The 20,150-nt window shown below is 38.9% G+C and overlaps 4 protein-coding genes and 1 long non-coding RNA gene across 5 annotated transcripts in view; 1 reads left to right on the top strand and 4 right to left on the bottom strand.

Moving 5' to 3' along the window:
• The first annotated feature begins 1,441 nt into the window (after positions 1–1,441).
• LOC138203909 (uncharacterized) overlaps positions 1,442–20,150 on the top strand; it is a 57,356-nt gene continuing 38,647 nt past the window's right edge. Inside the window, exon 1 of the long non-coding RNA XR_011178745.1 lies at positions 1,442–1,743. This is a non-coding gene — a long non-coding RNA (uncharacterized lncRNA). The remainder of the gene's footprint in view (positions 1,744–20,150) is intronic.
• On the bottom strand, positions 3,291–5,994 carry LOC138203893 (GTPase IMAP family member 7-like). The gene is made up of 2 exons (XM_069158903.1): positions 5,927–5,994; positions 3,291–4,955 (listed from the first exon to the last, which is right to left on the bottom strand). The coding sequence occupies exons 1-2, from the start codon at positions 5,931–5,933 to the stop codon at positions 3,922–3,924; spliced, it is 1,041 nt and encodes a 346-aa protein (XP_069015004.1). The 5' UTR covers positions 5,934–5,994; the 3' UTR covers positions 3,291–3,921.
• On the bottom strand, positions 7,091–9,315 carry LOC138203880 (GTPase IMAP family member 7-like). Its single transcript, XM_069158884.1, has 2 exons — positions 9,233–9,315; positions 7,091–8,819 (listed from the first exon to the last, which is right to left on the bottom strand). The coding sequence occupies exons 1-2, from the start codon at positions 9,237–9,239 to the stop codon at positions 7,636–7,638; spliced, it is 1,191 nt and encodes a 396-aa protein (XP_069014985.1). The 5' UTR covers positions 9,240–9,315; the 3' UTR covers positions 7,091–7,635.
• Positions 10,225–19,287, bottom strand: LOC138203784 (GTPase IMAP family member 8-like). The gene is made up of 3 exons (XM_069158781.1): positions 19,205–19,287; positions 15,576–16,592; positions 10,225–11,556 (listed from the first exon to the last, which is right to left on the bottom strand). Exons 1-3 carry the CDS (start codon positions 19,209–19,211, stop codon positions 10,640–10,642), a joined length of 1,941 nt encoding a protein of 646 aa, XP_069014882.1. The 5' UTR covers positions 19,212–19,287; the 3' UTR covers positions 10,225–10,639.
• LOC138203899 (GTPase IMAP family member 9-like) lies at positions 17,290–19,093 on the bottom strand. The gene has a single exon (XM_069158913.1). The coding sequence runs from the start codon at positions 18,924–18,926 to the stop codon at positions 18,117–18,119; it is 810 nt and encodes a 269-aa protein (XP_069015014.1). The 5' UTR covers positions 18,927–19,093; the 3' UTR covers positions 17,290–18,116.

The following is a 20,150-nucleotide window of genomic DNA, read 5'->3' as shown; positions in this document are numbered from 1 at the left end:
GCGTTTAAAACCCTGATCATTTCAGTCAGGTGGAATTGACATAACAAAAAAATGATCAATTATGGAAACACTGAAGAAACACAGCGGTTGCTGTAAACCGCTCTAAAACATGGCTGGTACCCGAATGAAATGAATGTCGTCATTTGTGTGGGAAAGCTGCTCCAGTCGAGCGTCCCTTCTCCTCAGCTCGGCGATCTCCTCCTCCAGCTGCAGCTGCAGCGCCTCGGCCAGAGCGCTTGCCGTTATCTCCTGGACGTTGATCAGATGCGTCACCAGGGGATGTTGTTGTTGTTGTACGAAGGAGATCAGCTCGTTAAAGATGGCGTCACTGGACTGCGCCGCAGTCTGGCAACAACTCTGTTTACACCAAGGAAAACATCTAGATGTGTCTTTCGAAGATACACTCAGATCTTTGGAGTGACTTCATTATTGTAATGATACTATGCATGAACACTGATTGATCTTCCAGATGGAATATATCCCGACTAGCCAGTAGCCGGGGCGATGAGTTTAGAAGATTAAAGGCACAATGTACATGCACGTCACCGTCACACTGAATATTTATAACTACTAATGTTAAAAGATAACTCTTACAGAGACTTTTCTGCAATGTGTATGAGACACGTTATCCTCTAGTGCTGTCATATTCCAGAACTGCAACCTACCTGGAGCGCCCAGAAGTACAAAGTGTTCAGTGCTCACAGACACGGCCGAGGTAAGGAAGGCTGAAACCCGACCACCACTGAACAAGACACACAAGTTGAAACGTCAAGACTGGGCCAAGAAATATCTGAAGACAGATGTTTCAAAGGTTTTACGGACTGATGAGATGAGAGTGACTCTTGACGGGCCAGATAAAGTAAAGGCCTTAAAGATGAAAGAATAATGACATGGCCCCCTTCCTCACCTGACCTGTTGAGAACTCGTGTGCCCTTCTTAAACGGGAGATTTACAGTGAAGGAGAACAGTCCACCTCTCTGAACAGTGTCCGGGAGGCTGTGGTTGCTGCTGCACAAAAGGTTGATCGTCAACAGATCAAGAAACTGACAGAATCCATGCATGGACGGCTTATTACTGTTATTGAACAGAAATGCTTATATTGGTCACTGATTTTTTTTTTTTTTTTTTTTTTTTTTTTTTTTTTTTGAAATGTCAGAAATGCTTATTTGTAAATTTTGAGTTGTTTGTTTATTATTCTCACTTTAACAGCTGAAAATAAACAAGTGAGATGGGAAAATGTTTGTTTTTCATGTAGTTGCATAATAGTTGTGCACACTAATAATTGTGCACACATAGATATTCTCCTAAGAAAGCCAAAACCTCACTTTTACTTTCTTAAATATTCAGGTTTGAGGTTTATTAAAATTTTGGATTGACCGAGAGCACTGCAGTTGTTCAATAATAAAACTAATCCTCAAAAATACAACTTGGCCTAATAATTGTGCGCACAGTGTACTGTATTTTTAATGACTTGTTCTCACAAGTAGCGACGACAAAGTCAGTGTGTAAAATCACCTCAGCCAACGTGTTGTTCCTCCTCAGCGCCCTTCTCCTCCTCCTCCTCCTCCTGGTCCCAGCAGTCCTCGATGCAGCCCCTGCAGTAACTGTGTCCACACTGGATGGTGACCGGCTCTTTGAGCAGGTCCAGACACACCGAGCAGCAGAGGTGACTGCTCCAGCTCGACGCCACGCTGCAGCTGCTCCTCGGCCATTTGGATCTCCAAGGCGCAGGAAAGAGGACACGTAAGTTGCGTTTTCTCTGTAAAGACTGGGGGAACTGTGGTGGGAGGGCGGTGGGGGTGTCTTAAACTAACATCCGCCATGCTTTGCCAAAATATCGCTGTCGCACATAAATCAGTCGTCCAATTAGAAAAACCTGCTCTGGGATTAGGTGAAGTATAACGTGTGATTCTTGAAAATGAAGATTACTGTGATAGACTGCGACTAGAAACTTCTTTTAGCCTGCAGACAAGGTAAAAGAGGAGGTTATACTTCCGCCCAAAGCTATATAATTAAAATTTAAAAAAATATTTTAAGCTGTTAAAAAGAGACTTTGTTGGATAATTGCAGCATTTCCGTTGTAGTTATTTTTTACAACACTTTTACAAGTTTTAAAACTTGCAGAATGGGGAAATGAGTGTTACATGTCTGCATGTGCAACGCTCATAAATCTGTATAAGTATGAGAAATGAGCTGAATGCATAACAATCAATAGAATACATTGGTGGGGGGGGAGTGACTTGTTTTGCAATGTCTCCAAGAAGAGTAACAGTTTTTTTGGGGTTTTTTTTGTGATTTTCCAGTACAGAAATTACTCAGGCACACATAAAAGTGAAATTGGGCAAATTGTTTCTTGTTCATGGGATATTTTCAAACCTTTGCATTGTAGTAAAACTACTAAGAACACCTTCTTTCTCTTTATGGGACTGTTAGAGCCATATTTTGTGTTGATAACAAATTATATTAGAATTTGCTGATTTACTGAGGTAATGTAAATCTTTCTTTTGACTTGTGAAATAAGATGAAATGCATATGCTGAATTAATTAGTATGTATTAGTTGTGATTGACAAGATGATTGTCAGCTGATTAGCAGCTGGTTGCCAGCTGATTATCAGCTGTGATAGGGGAGAAGGGGGACTGAGTTTTTGGTTCTTTTTCACCAAGCATGGAGGAAACGTGAGGAAGGGGCATAGGTACAGTCTTTGACCTCACGTTACAACGAGAATGTTTTGTAAACTTTTTTGCTTAATGTGAGAATAAACGAAACGACTGAACCGGCTACTGCAGCGTTATGATTTGGACCGGTTTAACGTGTGAGTCAAGCGGAGCCCCTAGTAAGATGGCACAGATTAAATGAAAAGGACACGGCCATCACGGGGACCATTGACAGATCGATTCTTGTGACAAATGATTAATGGCTGCATTTGTCTGTCTTACTTTAACAAACACTTTGGTGTGTGTTTGTGTAGAGACAGTAAGGGAAAAGTAAATACACAGCTGCACCCTCTTTTCTTGTCATCTTTTAAATTCTCGATTCAAGCTTTGAATAGAAGAATTCATCGGAGGAGTGATGCCTTTTATTAGATGTTTAGGGAGGTGACTGTGGCTCAGGGGAAAGTACATGTTGAAAGAAATGTTAATTGTTCTATGAATGCCAATGTTAATTTTAGCTGAAGGGAATTAACAGGCTCTACAAAGAAAAATAACATGACACCTTGTAGTCGAGTGTTGTTACACAAGATGTAATTTTAATATAGCTAAACATATTGATGCAGAAAATAAAGTCATCTTTTAACATTGCAAAGTAATGAAGAGTGTAAAAAAAAAGTGTAATTAAAAAAAAAAATAAAGCTACTAATTACATGCTGTTATAAATAACATCCACCTTTTATTGTTTAACCGAAGGAATAATAAAAAAATTTTTTAATTAAGTTGTATAATTAGTTGTTATTGTAGCTGCATGAAACATCTCAAAGTCATGGAAAATGAAGGAGTAATTTTTCAAGAAAATTCAATCTTTTTTTTCAAATGTCTCTTAACTGATGACTCTATTGTCACAATTGACAGAAAGTATTAAGAAGTACAGACACTTTTCATTTGACAGCTTTAGCTACAGTTACTTTACATTATGAATACAAAACTAATACATGATCATGTATTAAGCGACCTGGCAGTATATTAAGTAGCTCAAATGAATCGTAACTTAGCTGCAAGGGTGGCGATGCTTCCCACATTCATGGCTCAATACTTAACAGTATCATCCAATAATATATTATAATATTAAGAGTACTTTGACTTTTGCTATTTTATTCTGAGGCTTTTACTTGTAACAGTGTATGTGTCTGGCATTACTACTTCGGGTCTGAATATATTTACATAAAAATGAATCTTGCGGCTCTTCTCTTCGTATCGCCGACGCTCTATTTGTTGTTCGCCCCTCCTCCCTTGTTTATTTGCCCCTCGGCCCCCTCTGGTCCTGATGTGGCAGAGTCCTTCCAGACAGCCATCACTGCTCTCCCCATGGCTTCGGTTGGACTTCGTGCTCCTTCTGCTGCCTCATATCCCTTCACTCCCCCACTCACAGCAGCCCGCGCAACCTTTCCTTTTACCCCCAATGCCACCGCTGCAACATCTGGAAGCCCCCTTAAATTTTTAACGCTGAATGTGACCATTTCTGCCACCCCTAGCATGGCTCCTACCAATACACCTGCTCCAATACCTGCTAATCTGATCAGCAAGTCAGCTGCATTTATTTTAGCCTGATTTCTGACCTCCTCCGGTGGCACGCTTCCTGTCGACTGTCTAATGTGCTCTTCCTGTATCTGTATTACTCTTTTCACTTCTTTTAGCATGTCATTGGTGTAGAACCTCCCGCTGTTCGCCTCAGTAATCTTGTCCATCGTCTTTAATATCTCTGCCACTTGGAAGTGGTTGCTCCTGTAGGCGTCGCTGTTACCTTTCCAGTATTTACTATCAACGACATGGCATCGGCCTCCACACTTCCTCACCAGATTGCTCAGGTCTTCGTTCACACCGATGAATTCCTCAATTCTCGTCGCCTCCGGCAGCTGGTCGCCGTGAGTGAAGACGACAGCAGCGTACTTCAGAGCGTCTTCAGAGAAATATTGGCATATTTTTTGGACGACGTCCTTCTCCTGCTCTGTGAATTTGTCCACTTTGAGCACGATGAGAAAAGCGTGAGGCCCGGGAGCGCACTCTGTGATGCAGCTCACGATCTCGGACGTCTCAGTCCCGCATGTGTCAAAAACGCCGCAAGCATCGATCAAAGTGATGTTTTTCCCGTTGACGTGTTTGGTCTCTGCACGAGATGGACTTGCTTCAGAAATGGGAGAATGGTTTATCTTGAACACATCCTCTCCCAGGATGGTGTTAGCCAGGCTGCTTTTCCCAGCTCCAGTTTTTCCCAGAAGGACAATCCTCCTTGAAGTCGGCACTACAAGGAGAAGAATGACTTTTTTTAAGGGGATTTACTTGTTCTATTGACTTGTCCTGTTTGTTTTGCATAGAGTTGAAACAAACAATCGTTTTCACAGGCAGAAGAGAAAAAGTATGGGACCACCAAAGATGTAACAATTTATCTTATATATCATATACATGATGAATGCCACTGAATTTTGTGGCAATTCATCCAATCGTCATTGAGATATTTCAGTCTGGACCAAAGTTGTGACTCAAAAAGTCCAAATCAGCAAAAATCAATCAGCTAAATTGAAGATACATTTTGAACCAATTGAAGAATCAGTTATTAAATAATATTTTTGGTGCTAAACATCCCACTTAATTACAGTTAGATAGGTAGATAGCTCGATAGGTAGTTACTTTATTAATCCCCAAAGGGAAATTATTTCGCTACAGCAGCATTTATAGATACAGGAAAGAAATAAAATAACAGTAAAAAAATATTAAATATAAAAATGCACAGTATATACAATACAATAGAATAAAATAAAATAGAATAATTAAATTAAAACTGACTAAACAATAGTGAAAAAAAAGCAACTCCGAAGAGAGGAGAAAGAAAGAAAATTAACACACTCGAGGGGGGGAGCTGCTGTAACAGGCTGCCACCAGCACGGTGCCATTTTCCTTAGAAATCGTAGTTAGATTAGTTTGATTACTTTTGCTTGTTAAGTCTGATATGAGAATGACAATATAAGTTTCCAATACATCAGTCGTCTCATAGTGGTTAGAGAGTTTTAGACAAACAACCATAATTATTATTGAATGGGAGCTTGAACCAAATATCGGCTAATTTAAACCAGCAGCTAATAAATCTGTGGCTGTCATTACTTCAAAAAACCTCGACAGCCATCGTTTTTTGATAAAAAAAATAAAAATAAAAAAAAAGTACATAAAAAATGTAGTGTGATGCTCAATGCTGACACTTTATTGAGCTCAACTTACCGTCCATGTTGTCAAAGATTAAATTACAGTCGTCCCCCGCACTGCGCGATGTCCTCGCTGTATGTTTGTCCTCGCTGCAGTTTGACTATACTTTCATTTTCTACCGGTTTGGCTTGTTGTTTGGCTTTTACCTGAAGACAATGAGTATGACATATTGTGTGCGATGCAGGCCAGCACACGCTCAAAAACTGCAATATTTTCTCTACAAATCTTTGCAAATACAAATCATATCAGCGTATCTGTGCTGAAGTTGATGATCAAATTATCCTATTTCCAACTGTCTTGTGGCAGAAGGCCTCACTAACATGAATACAAAAAAAAAAAAAATCAATATCACACGTAAAAATGGCATATAATCATATACGTTAAACGCATTTAACAAGATTTCAGTCTTCTGCGTTAAAAACATGCAAAAATAACGACTTTAATCATTTATTTTGCTAATTTTTATTCACAAACTGCTTGGAACCAATAATTTAACGCATTTATATTTTTCAAAATATATCAAGATAATGTCAAAGTGCAGGACTATAAAGCATCCAAGTAAACACAGGTTAGAGGCTTCAAGAATATCATATATATGGATAGTGTTTTTATATTCCAAGTCACCTATCTTGTGTATCCTCATATTTTTTGAGGGTGTAGTGTTTTTTCTTTGGGTGAGTCAGAGTGATCTGAAATGGAATTTTGTTTTTGTTTTTAATAGCAACCTCAGCTACAAGGAAACAGTACAAAGACTGAGACAATAAAAGCTTTGAGGTCAAGGTGTGGCCGGTAACCGATTACTTCTTTCCTGTAAATGCAAAAATTTCTTTCTGGCCTTATTTAAAACAAAAACAAAAACTATGTTGTTGTTTGCAAATTTTGGGAACCTCTGAAATTTTTTATTAAAATCTGCTCCCAAAAAATTTTGCACCTCACATTGTCAACAAATGTAATAAAAAGACAAATCTATTTAGTTTTTAGTAAATACTAAAATGAGTAAACAAAATATTGTGCATTTATTCTGCACTGTTTTCACCCACTGATGTTATGCTTCAGAGATTATTTATAGCAAGCAGAATTAAAAGTGTATTTGACTTAAAATAAATCAGAGGAACAGAGACATTCGGTGTATCAGGATTTATCTACATACACAATACTCATTGATATAATCAGTCCAAGTTTGGTTTCATATTTTTATTAGAATTATTGACATATGGAATTTAAAAAGCACGTGAATGGTTTCAGAAAAAAAAACACTGAAAGGACGAGTGGACCAACAAACTGTTTTATTGTTGCATTTTTAGCAAAGTGAAAAATATACACAATATATTGAAAAGCCCTAACAGCGCTGAAGACGTTATACACAGCTGGTGTCACAGGTCAAGCAAAACTCCTCATCATGTACAAACTCAACTTTAAAACACCACAAATTTGAAAAGAATTTATGACCAAACAACCACTTTTAGATTTCAGACGATTGATTAAACTTAGACTGCACCAAACACATATCAGTTCCCATGTCTCTATTTTCCACTTACGTTTTATCTATTCTGAATTTCATAATCACGATTGTAAAAAAAAAAAAAAAAAAACATTTCCATTTCCATTCAGTAAAACACCAAAATGAGCCAATCAATCGAACTCTTTTAACTTTATATCTTTCCCTTTTATAAAACTGATGACAGCAATTTTATGTTAGCTGTTAAAGGATTGTCAATTCTGCCTCATTCAAATGGATTGAATGGATTGTATGTGCTTTCAAACAAAGCAGTCATTTTGGCAAAAATGGTCTCTAGCGCTGCCTCAAGTGGGATCGTTATTTCCTCGAGTGGGATCGCTTTCTCAATTACCTCGAGTGGGATCGCTATTTCCTCGAGTGGGATCGCTTTCTCAATTACCTCGAGTGGGATCGTTATTACCTCGAGTGGGATTGCTATTACCTCGAGTGGGATCGCTTTCTCAATTACCTCTCCTATTAAACTGACTGGCAGAAGCACACTCGAGGCTGACTCGGCTATTTGTTCTATGGCCACCAGTGGCGGTGCAATTATTTTCTCTCCAAATTGTGTCGCTACAACCTCAAATTTTGATTTGATCAATACTGAAAGAGCAAATAATCCCACGACTGCCCAAACCACAACATCTTTGGTCCATGTTCGTGGTGTTGTTTCTACCCGCTTCTTGAAGACGTTACTTCTCGCCTGCTTTCTGACCTCTTCATCTGACATGTTTTTTGATGACTGTCTAATGTGCTCTTCTTCTTCTCCTATTTCTTTCTCCACCGCTTGAAGCATCTCATTGGTGAAGCAGCCGTCATTGTTTTCCATCACTATCTTGTCGATGCTGTTGAGTAGCTGTGTCACCTGGAACTGGTTGCTTCTGTATTCGTCCGGCGGGCCGTTCTTCCAGTATCTATTGTCGAAGGCGTGGCACCGACCGCCGCACTTCTTCACCAGGTCGCTCAGATCCCCACTTTGACCAACGTACTCCTCAATTTTCATCTCTTCGGGGAGCTGGTCGCCGTGGGTGAAGACGACCGCGGCGTGTTTTAGAGCATCCTCAGAGAAATGTTCCAACATTTTTGAGACGACGGCCTTCTCCTGCTCGGTGAACTTCTCCACTTTGAGCACGATGAGGAAGACGTGAGGCCCGGGAGCGCACTCTGTGATGCAGCTCAGTATCTCCGGCTTCACGCCCTCCTCAGGCCGGCCGGGGTCAAACAAACCAGGAGTGTCGATCAACGTGAGGCCTCTGCCCTGGACAGACTCGGTCTCAGATTGAGAAATGCCCGTTTTCAAGTCATTGAAATGGTTGATTTTGAATTTTTTCTCTCCAAATATAGTATTAGCCAGACTGCTCTTTCCATTTCCAGTTTTTCCCAGCAGGACGATCCTCCATGTGTTTACCACTATAAGAAAATAATGACAGTAAATCAGTGTCAGTTCTCTGTTGCTTGTGTAGTTATTCAATCCCTCTGGGGATTTGTTTTGCCCAGTGATTTATAGCACTACAAGTTGTACTTATGACACAGTGATTCATGACTGAGCTACAACGAAACAGGTAAAAGTCAAAATGAAAAGAGATCACTGGATGATAAAAAGTTTTAAAGTAACAACTGTAAAAAAAAGAAAAAAAAAGTAAACATTGTCAAATAATCTTAAACAAACAAATAAAAATTAACAAAAGCTAACTTTGCAGTGAAAATACATGTTAAAATACTGAGAGTTTGATTTTTTTTTTTAAATGCCACAAAACAATCATTTGAAAAGATGTCCATTTAAATAAAAGTATTTGGTGCTGGTAGAAACAAGCTTAACTTACCGTCCATGCTGTCACAAACAGAAATCTTTAGGAAAAGATCATTCAGATTCACGAGACGTCTCCGCTGTGAGTGTTTTCTCTTGTTTCCTTGCAGCGACTTTGCTTTTCTTCTACCTGTCTAACTTGTTTCCAGGCTGCAGGCTGATTGGGATGATCGACGCACTTTATGAAACAGGAATTAATACACAGTAGTGGAACATAAGCACAGGTTATAACAACCTTCTACCATAAAATGTAAAGTTGTTGTTTAACATCTTTCCAAATTATTCAATGTTTGTAATTTTTTTTCAGGAAAAGGGGATTTATTTCCATTTTAATACACTGCTTTAAGGTTCTTGGGGATTTTCATGTAACTCTCGTGCTGTAAAAAATAATCGTATATAATTCATGTTTCTAAGAAACCCCGCCTTAAGTTTCTTTTACTTTGTCTCACTCTTTGTTCCCTTTATCAAGAAGTGAAACACAATTCATACCAGTCTGGCAAGATGTACAAGGTGAAGCAGGTATTTGGGTATTATCCAATCAGTGTTCTATTAATAAAAGGAGATTTGTTTCCGTAGTAACAGAAAACAAACAGGGAATCTTTGCAAATCCATAGTGTTTGTGGCACGCACAAAAAAAAGGCACTAAAACAAAATGATTTGGTTCAAAAATCAGATGTGTTTAAGAAAAAAAATGATCACGCTTGTTATTTATATATGATGGGTTTTTTTCCACTTGTTTATACACTTTGCTTTTCTGTTCTGGTTGGAAATGGCTCCAACCGGATCGCACCGCCTTTCAAAAAAGCTCAGCTGGACTGAATTGGAAATGAAATAGAATTGCAACAGTAAATAAATAAATGACCCCTCTTCTTTTTTTCTTTTTTTTTTATTAACGAAGAGATAAAGGAAAACGGTTTAGTGAACAAAAGACACGGAGATACACGTAATGAAATAACTGATTTATTAGTGAATAATTAATTCGCAATAACATTCCCACAAAAACAGGACTGAAAGTTACTGAAAAGTTACATATTTATTGTCATTCTCAAAATATTATAATAATCAGTGAAACATGGCGAAAAAGGTACTACGAAGAGAAATCCAGCGATGAATATCAATATGTCTACATACTATAATGAATTAAACATAAAAACAATTTTAACCGCCCATTTTAAGTCAGACCCATATGTAGAAGACATGAACCGAAGTCATGATGGATAGCAGAATATAAAACGCTTTTAATAGTGTAATGTAGTTACTATTCATGCTGTAGATACAATATGGTTTAAATTTGTTCAGGATAAAGCAGGTATAGATAATGGCTGGGTATTTGTAGCGGTGCCCCCCTTTCCCCCGTCACCCATTAGGTAGACAACCTATCCTGTTGAGTATTACAAGATAAAGATATGAGCTCGAGAGCATGCTATGTTTTGTCCAGATCTTTGTCAGCTGTCAGCTGTGCAGATGTGTCGGCTGCATCTAGTCTCGCCGCTACCACTCCGAGCACTAAACCCAGCACGAGTCCTTCTGTTGATCCGTCTCCTGTCATCGATTTCATTGTCCGACCAAGGAAGGTTCCTAACAGGAACCTTGTCGGTACTCCGCCATATTTCTGCAACAGCTTTGCAACGACGGCGGTTTGTGCCTTCTGTGTGATTTCATCTGGTGAAATGTTTGGCGACGATCGTGCGATGCGCTCTTGCTCTTGTATTTCCGTGGCCACTGCTTCGAGCATCTTGTGGGTGAAGCACCCTCCGTGGTTTGATTCAATAATATTGTCGATGGTGTTGAGCAGCTGTGCCACGTGGAACTTGTTGCTCCTGTATTCATCCTGCGGAGTCTTCCAGTATTTATTGTCTATGACGTGGCACCGGTTCCCACACCTCTGGACCAGAGCCCTCAGATCTTCACTCTGATTTACAAACACCTCGATCGTCGTGTCCTCGGGCAGCTGGTCGCCGTGAGTGAAGAGTACCGTGGTGTACTGCAGTGCTTCATCTGAGAAATATTGGTTCAGTTTCTCGATGACGGCCTTCTCCTGATCCGTGAATTTCTCCACTTTGAGCACGATGAGAAACACATGAGGCCCGGGAGCGCACTTTGTGATGCAGCTCAGTATCTCCGGCTTCATGTCCTCCTCAGACTTCGTTGTGTCAAAAAACCCAGGAGTGTCGATCCAGACGATGCTTTTTCCAATGACTGTCGTGGACTCGGCTTGACATTCGGTTGTTCCAGATACGGGAGAATGGTTGACCTTAAACTTGGCCTCTCCGAATAAGGTGTTGGCAAGGCTGCTCTTCCCAGCTCCAGTTTTTCCCAGGACCACAATCCTTCTCTTTTCTGTAAAACAACAATGACTCCGTGTCAATGACCCAAATACAACTGGACCCTGCGTGCTGTCCGTGTTCAAATTAGATGTACATGTAGATATGGGTGCATTTTTTTGTAGGTATTATATCTAAAGAATGATGTTTTTTTACATATTTAAATATCTAATAACGAAAATTAAGAGACATTTTTTAGGACGATCTAAATCTATTATAATATAGACTTTTATACGCAATTATAAAAAAAAAAACTTGAAGTATATACCGATGTAGATGCATTAAAAATATGCCGAAAAACAAATGCTTTATCTTTTATACTATCATAATATATGGGGATCGACTGGCTTTTGCACAAAATAATACATCAAATTAAGTTGAATTAATCAATCAGAACGGGATGTTAATATTTGAGCAAGGTAAAAAAAAAAAAAAATCACCTTTGCCTCACCCATTTCATAAGACAATCAGTTATTATTCATGTCTCAAACATCTCTACCATCAAACTTCTACATCCGTCACTGCTATAATGATCATTTAGTGCGTCAGTCAATGAATAAAGTGGACTGTTTGGTTTCATTTAGTCTGAAGCCGTCCTGAGAACACTCTTCTAGTCAAGAAATGTTAATGATTGTATCATTATAAAATATATACCTTATATAATAATAATAAACACTACAAGACTGCATCGTAGCGTATTGTAAATGCCATTAGAATTATGAAATGTACTCAAACCTCTTGTTAATCTCATTTTAGATGGACTTCTTTTCAATATTTTACAATCCAGCGTGCATGTGCGGACTATCAACACCGAATAACTAAGAATAGGTGACGGTGACTTACCATCCATACTGTGAAACGTCTTGACAGAAATCCGTGCCGAGATTTACAATGACTGGAGCCTGAAGACGTTATGACTGCCTCTCGCTTTGTCCCTGCACTTGTTGGACCTGTTTATTGGCAGCAGCTTAAATGGAATGATCACGTTGTACAGTTTCTTTTTTTTTTTTTAATTAAAAGCACAAGTGTGACGTCATCCCTCCCCCCACCCACCCTCCATTATCTTCACCCCTCCCGCTGTTATCCATCAGCTCTTTCTCGCCATCCTCCAAACTCCTGCAGTGGCCTCGTGGCTCAGTCACGACAGCCTGGTAGCTTTGCGGCTTCTTTGATCGGTATTAAACGTCATATGCAGCTGGATTGAAAAAAAGGACTCGGCTAGTTTTCCTCAGTGCTCACATACACTGTCGTTTCAGACGATCCGAAGATAGACAACAGTGAGAAAACACCCCGAAGTCTTTGTCAATAATGTCGCGAGTAAACGCGTAATGCTCCGATGATGTCAATCGTTTACTCACTCGATGTCTTTATCTATAGTATAGTGTCTGTATTATCCGACTTACAACTCGGTTAACTAAGGACAGCTGTAATTGAGGGGATGCAAAGGATTGTTGTTAGTAAAAGGCCAATAAGCTTGTGGATTGTATCGTTGGCAATATGCTAACTTTGAGGATGCTGTCGACTTTGCAGTTGGTCAGCTGTCACGTGAAGCAGGTGAAGTGCACTTCATGCTGAGAGGAGGAAGCCTGTTGTGCTGTGCAGTCTCTCTATAGATAAACTTATATCGTGCGCACAAATGAATTTTTTTTTCTCTCTCTGGCCGCTCCGACACTGCTGTTAGTAGGAAAAGTTACAGGTAGTAGAGACACTGACATTAAATCCTGCGCGACAGTTATTTTCCTAAATTTGTTTAATTTGTTGAGTTGTTCAAACACTGGAACCGTTGTGGAGCCGATACTGAGTGGATTATTCCTGGTGCACATTTACAGAACGAAGTCCAGAACTGAAACCAGATGGAAATCATTTTGGGCCATTTCTGAGTGCGCTGCCCTCAAAGCAACCTGAGGACACCACTTTTGTTACCGTTATCCTTCACCTTTCCAATGATGTATAAATTGTACCCTAAAAATGCAATCTATTACAGAAACACAAAACCAGCTGCTCACACAAGTCAAGTCCAGCGAATTTATTTCAGTTATCAAATTTGCCTCGACGGGTTTTACATCTTCTGTCCCTAGACCCTCTTCAGAGAAGGAAAAACTGAAATAAATAAAATAAACAGGCGGTCCCATTATTTTATATTTTATACGCCGTTTCATGTTTAAATGAAAACAAATTAGTTACCTGGTTGGAAATTCTTAAAAGTACACGTAGGCCACTTCTCTAGTTGAAATTCATAATCTATGAATGTAAAAATATTTCATTTTCATTTCAAATGTTTAACTACTGGACAAAAGATGTCTCTCACAGCAGTGCCAGATCATTCTTAGTGCTGTATCTGCCTGTAGACTGGAGTTGTAACACATCACACTTGTGTGTGGATTGGTTTGTGATCAGAAATATTCAACTGCTCTCTGGTGGACAAATGATGTAACTGCAGTATTTACCTTGTGCAGGGTTTTTAGATGTGATGCTTCCTTTGGAAAAAATGTTATTGTCATACAAGGCCTTCACACAATACTGTATATGTCCTCCCTGAAACAAACCCGACTCATACATAAAGTACTATATATAAAAATACACAATTTGTTACCATGACAGTCCTACCCTTTATGGGATTACATTGATAACGAGGACACTAATAATTAAATACATTTTCCAGGAAGGAAATTGCCTGACAATTGTCTTTGTCATAATACTTGACTAAAACGTTCACTTCTTAAACTGTGAAGACGCCATTAATAACATTTTTATATGTAAAAAAAATTGCTACGCTAGAATTTCAAAATTACAGTCTTTATGATTAGTTCAAGAGTTTGTTAAAGACCGTTGTATCCTAAATCATTGATCTTTTTTCTTTTTTTCTTTTGGTGGTATGAAACAGCAGTTTAATTTTGAATCAACTCACCATCTATGCTGTCAACTTCAAAATAAGAACATTTTCCAGGCATAATTATTCAGATCTATTATTATTACTGAAGCTCTTATTCTGACTCACCTGTGCTTTTATTTTTTTTAATCAGTCTTCCTGATTGGCCTTTTAGGATGTAGGTCAGTCCAACCTCTGCTTATCATGTTTGGGGGGGAGGAGGAGGTGAGGCAGGTCCAGCTCGTAGGCAAGTCATGGCCAGGTCTTTTGTTTAATATATTTAAATCATTGGTCCTGAAGCGCTGCAGGGTAGCAGCAATAACAGCAAGAGTAGTTTAATAGGGAGAAACAGACAGGAAGAGAAACTGGTTTTATAAAAACAGTAACACCCGAAACAATTCCTCATTATTACACTTTTTATTGAAGGATTATTTCAAAGCTCTAAATATGTTGTTACAAAAAGGGAAAAAACATAAAACACATTTTTTTTAATGCTTTTGTTTCCTCTAAATCAAAAGATCAACACATATAGACTTATTGTTGTTTCACTCTTTACAGTAGAATCTTTGATAATATTTGCCTCCTCTACTGTGACATTGTTTTAATCACATCAATCCTTGAATATACACCATGAATTCATTAATTGATCATCTCACCAAATAAGAAGATTGCTAATTAGTATTTTTGATATGTTTCAGTTCATTAATCGTGTGTGTTTCCATAGTGATTCGTTGTAATGCAGAAAGATCAACTAACATTTATCTTGGCAAGCACATCAGCTGATTACAGTTAATTATATGAAAACATTGTAGGACGACTCAAATCCAATAAAATGGATTGACAGGATATACATTTAGTGACATATTCATCTAGTTAGCTTCTGCAGAAAGAAATACGCTCAACGACATACACTTGTTTGATGAAAACTATTTCAAGATCTGATTTATGAATGTTGTTAAAATAGTGCTAACAGTTATGGTTAGCTTCGAAGACAAAAAATACACAACTCAAGTTTGAAGTTTAGAAAATAGAGCAATCTGTTATTAATAAACAATCAGTTTGATAGTTAAATATAGCTTAGGATTTATTTTTTTTAATGCCGTCTACAGGGAGAAAATCTCCAAGAGTCAGAGGTCTTTATAGGGTATTTTTTCCATATTATAAATTTAACTTTCCTTTCACAACATCCTGTAAGGCAGATTGGGCAGCATTCCCAACAATCTCTGCTACCTTCTTTACTGCCTCCAATGGTGTTTCTGCTCTTTCTGCTGCACGATATCCTATAACACCACCGTACACTGCTCCTGCAGCAGCATCTACTCCTACTACTGCAGCACCTACTCCTGAACTTACTGCTGCCATTCTGAATAGATTATTTAGTCCTCCCGTTATTGCACCAAACAAAGCTCCGAACAGTGCACCTGTTGTGATGCCTGCTAGTTTGATCCAAAGATTCTTGAAGACAGACTCTTTAGCGTTCTCCCTGATCTCCTCTGCTGACAAGTTTCCTGACAACTGTCTAATCTTTTCTTTCTCTTGTTGTATTTCTCTCTCCACTTCTTGAAGCATCTCATTGGTGTAGCAGCCGCCATTGTTTCCCTTCACTATCTGTTCGATGGTGTTGAGCAGCTTCTTCACCTGGATCTTGTTGCTCCTGTAGTCATCCTGCTGGTTGTTGTTCCAGTATTTATTGTCAACGACGTGGCACCGACCGCCGCACTTCTCCACCAGATCTTTCAGTTTCTCATTCCCTCTGAAAAAGTCCTCAATTGTCTTCCCTTCAGGCAGCTGGTCGCCATGAGTGAAGACAACTACAGCATATTTTAGAGCTTCTTCAGAGAAACAGTTGGTTATTTTAGTGATGACAGCCTGCTCCTGCTCAGTGAATCTTTCCACTTTAAACATAATGAGAAAGGCATGAGGCCCAGGAGCACACTCTGTGATACACCTCACTATCTCAGGTTTTAGCTCCTCCTCAGGCATGTTGGTGTCAAAGAAACCTGGAGTGTCGATCAAGGTGACGCTTCTTCCATTGACAGACCTGGTTCTGGCTTCACATTGGTTTGTTTCAGAGTTGGAATAATCGCCGGTTCTGAACTCTTTCTTTCCAAATATGGTGTTTGCCAGGCTGCTTTTCCCACATCCAGTTTTTCCAAGCAAGATGATCCTCCTGGCATCAGACACTAGAAGAAAATTTGGCAGGATTAGTGAGATAATGGCGACATAGTGTTATCAGTGTAGTTGGGCTACCGCCAACCATAAACCACACAAACTGGCTAAAGACTGCTGCAATACACAGAAACTGATGTTTTGCTCAAATTGCAAATTTCTCTTTGGTACGTTTGTCATCGGCCTTTTCTCTCTCTCTTTTTTTTTTTTTTGTACTGCACACCACATAGTTATGTCCTGGACATTTTCTTGCTCTCCACATATTTTCAAATAAAGTGTAGAAGAGTTTAACAAATGGGTTCCATCTTAATATAAAAATGTCTAGTAAGTGGGATGTGAGGATTTTTGAATTATTTATTTTCCTTTGACTGACCAGTTGCTTTGCTTCACTCTTGCATATGTGCATGACAGGAATCTGTGACATGAAGTTATCAAAGTATAAGTTAAACGTTTCTATTGTAGTTTTTTTTACCAAAACCCTTTGGTGCATTGATATTTCCTTATACAATCGATTAATACAAAGAATTGCATGACAGGATGTAGTCTTAGCAGTAGTTGAAAATGTAATCATTTAGTTGAGCAAACAATCAGCATAGTACATCAATACAGAATCATTATCTCGTTGACATTCACTGTTCTTGTATATCACAGTTGTACTTTTTCACCTATTTAATTTCATTTTGATAATGCATCTGTCTCTTTAAAAATGTTTTTTTTATTTACAAGAAAACAGCACGAGTAAAAATTTCGAATCAAGTCCACTTTATTATTTAAATCTTGATATCACATTTTCACCTCAGGACACTTTACAATCTGTGTAGCCCTCGACACCCTCTAAACCAACACAAAAATGTATTTATTTGAAAGCCGGAAAACCTTTTTAAAGACCGTAATAGGAACATATTGAAGAGGTTTTAAAAAGCAAGTTAAAGTGTGAATTCCTTCTCAGTGCTGTAAGGGTTTGAAACAGGAAGTCTACTTGTGACGGTGGCTTTGAAAACAACAAGCACTGCAGGAAATGTTATAAAATGTGGTGAAATAAGTAAATGAGAAATCATGAGAATCAAACTGAAACATGTTCAATTTCCATTTCAGTCAGTTTGAGGTTTAAAAAAGGAAAATATTCTTAAAACTACAGTAGAATTGCAATGAGACCCATCAAAACTCCTTTTACTTTTGTTTTCAAACAACACAAACAGCAAAAATATAATCATGGCCATAAATATGTTGTTCCATGCCGTGTAAGAAAAAGTCAAACAAATCAAACCAAACCATGTAAATGGAAACATGGTCAATTTCAACTGACAATATCAATCACAAATTTTTAAATGCTGTTCTTTCTTTCTTTCTTTCTTTCTTTTTAAACCCTGTCCTTGTCACTTGTTTTCAAATGCTTGCTTTCAGTTGAGTTACATTCAGGGTCATCTTCTATGCAGAATCTCATTTACAGACGGGACAAAGCACGTTCAGCTGTCAAAAAAAGGTTCATAGCTTTTCTTTTTTTGTTGTTTTTAGCAGGAATCCTGTATTATCTCTGCTTACAGGAGCGGGTGTGTTGTTTCTCTTGCTGCAGCACGGTCTTTCAAAACAAGCAGCACAGCAATGATCGCTGACCCCGCCCCACATAAAAGAACTCTCACGGATGTTTTTTTTATACAGTTTATCAAAACCTTAACGATGCCTAAGAAGGAAGCTGATGATGGTTTGATGGACTTTTCTTGTTGCCTCTCCCATTCTCGGAGCATCTCAGTGGTGTAGCAGCCTCCTCTCTTTTCCTTCACCATCTCCTCTATTGTGTTGAGCAGCCGTGCCACCTGGAAGCGGTTGTTCCTGTCGTCATCCTGCCGGTTGTTGTGCCAATATTTGTTATCGACAACGTGGCACCGACTGCCACACTTCTCCAGCAGATCTTTCAGATGCTTGTTGTCTTGGACGAAGGCCTCAATTTTCATGTCTTCCGACAACTGGTCACCGTGTGTGAAAACAACTGCAGAATATTTGAACGCCTCTTCGGAGAAATATTCACACATTTGTCTGATGACATCCGCCTCCTGCTCTGTGAATTTTTGCACTTTGATCACGAGGAGAAAAGCGTGAGGCCCAGGAGCGCACTCTGAGATACACTTCCTTATCTCAGGCTTCAGCTGCTGCTCAGACCGTCCTGGATCAAAGAAACCAGGCGTGTCGATCAGAATGAGGCTTCTTCCGTCGACAGATCCGGACTTTGCCTGACACAAGTTTGCTTGTGAGTCAAAACAATGTTTGACTTTGAACACATTCTTTCCAAAAATGGTGTTAGCAAGGCTGCTCTTCCCAGCTCCAGTTTTCCCCAGCAGGGCGATCCTCATTACTTTTGTCACTAGGAGAGAATAATCACTATCAGTGACGCTCTACTTTTTCTTGCTCCCTTTTTATGTCCCTTGGCCTAATTGTTGTCTTGGTTTTTTGTGCAGTACCGCTCTGTGTCAGTGCAGCAGAGTGCACAGTGCCCCCCTGGCCACCGCCCCACCTCCCAATCTATAGAATTGATCAGATGTACACAGAAGCATAGAAAATACATTTCCATGTGTGTAACTGAAGTTCAGATTTGAGAACACACTGAATAAATGAAGTAAATCAAACTCACCATCCATGATTAAAAAGAAATGACAGTGATGTGAGTAGAACTCTGTGCCGTGTCTCCTCTCTTTCTGTCTGACTCTGATCTCGCTTGAGAGTCGTTTTGTTTCACTTTCTGTTTGACTGCAGTCCAAAAGTATTTCTTGTAAAACCCCCAGTGACTAGAGGGGGTGTGTTTAACAGGTACGTTGTTGAATTAGTGAAGTCAAGATAAAGCAGAATTAACTCTGTTATGTGATATTTAGCCCCCATTGAAACTTATAGAAGATATCTCACCGTAAAAGAGTTGTATAGATCCAGACAGAAGTCTAAAATAGAACTGCAGATTTTCTTCCTCACATTTCTTTCATTTGAAAATTGAAATGACCAATATTGCTTTGAGAAAGGAGCATGTGAGTGTTGTATTTAGACTGACTTTAAAAATTCACTGCAGGAAATGTTCCATCAGGTAAAACACGTCTGCATTTATTGAGCATTTACACACAATTTGAAAAGGTCAAAGAGGAGAAGCAAACTTACGAGTACAGTTTCCCTTTGGTTTCTTTTGCTGTCAGTTTTAGCTCTTTAAAAATCCAACATTTCAATCTTCAAAACATTACAAAATTTGATAAAAGGTGGGTGAAACTCTCAAATAATTCTCAGCTGAGTCAGAAGAATTGAGTTTTCATTGGCAGGTGTTTAATGGCACAAACACCTTCACAAACACGGGTGTTGCTTCACTTCACTTTTGAATGTATAAAAGTTCATGGTTCACTTGCATATTGTTGAATCAGCTATTTTCAATTTGACCTTTCACTACTCCAGTCTCAGGAGCCATAAATATGATACAGTCATAGAGTTATCTTCATAAGTATTAGTAAGTGATGGTTCGCTACCTGAGGCTAAAAAGTTGGGATGCAATCTATTACAGAAACACAAAACCAGCTGCTCACACAAGTCAAGTCCAGCGAATT

This window comes from Embiotoca jacksoni, unplaced genomic scaffold (genome assembly GCF_022577435.1).
Source record: "Embiotoca jacksoni isolate LCO1_2020_lvr unplaced genomic scaffold, fEmbJac1.0.p SCAF_24, whole genome shotgun sequence".
Classification (NCBI taxonomy): Eukaryota; Metazoa; Chordata; class Actinopteri; family Embiotocidae; genus Embiotoca; species Embiotoca jacksoni.
Note: the sequence above shows the minus strand (reverse complement) of the source record. Positions and strands in the feature narration are given on the sequence as shown.

Bases quoted from the DNA above. Each gene is read 5' to 3' on its own strand.
- LOC138203784 (XM_069158781.1), bottom strand. The intron at 11,557-15,575 runs ATTTATAATATG...GTTGTTTTACAG, and splicing joins TGTTGTGAAAGGAAAGTTAA to AAAAGAGAAGGATTGTGGTC.
- LOC138203899 (XM_069158913.1), bottom strand. From the start codon at position 18,926: ATGAGGATCGCCCTGCTGGGGAAAACTGGAGCTGGGAAGAGCAGCCTT.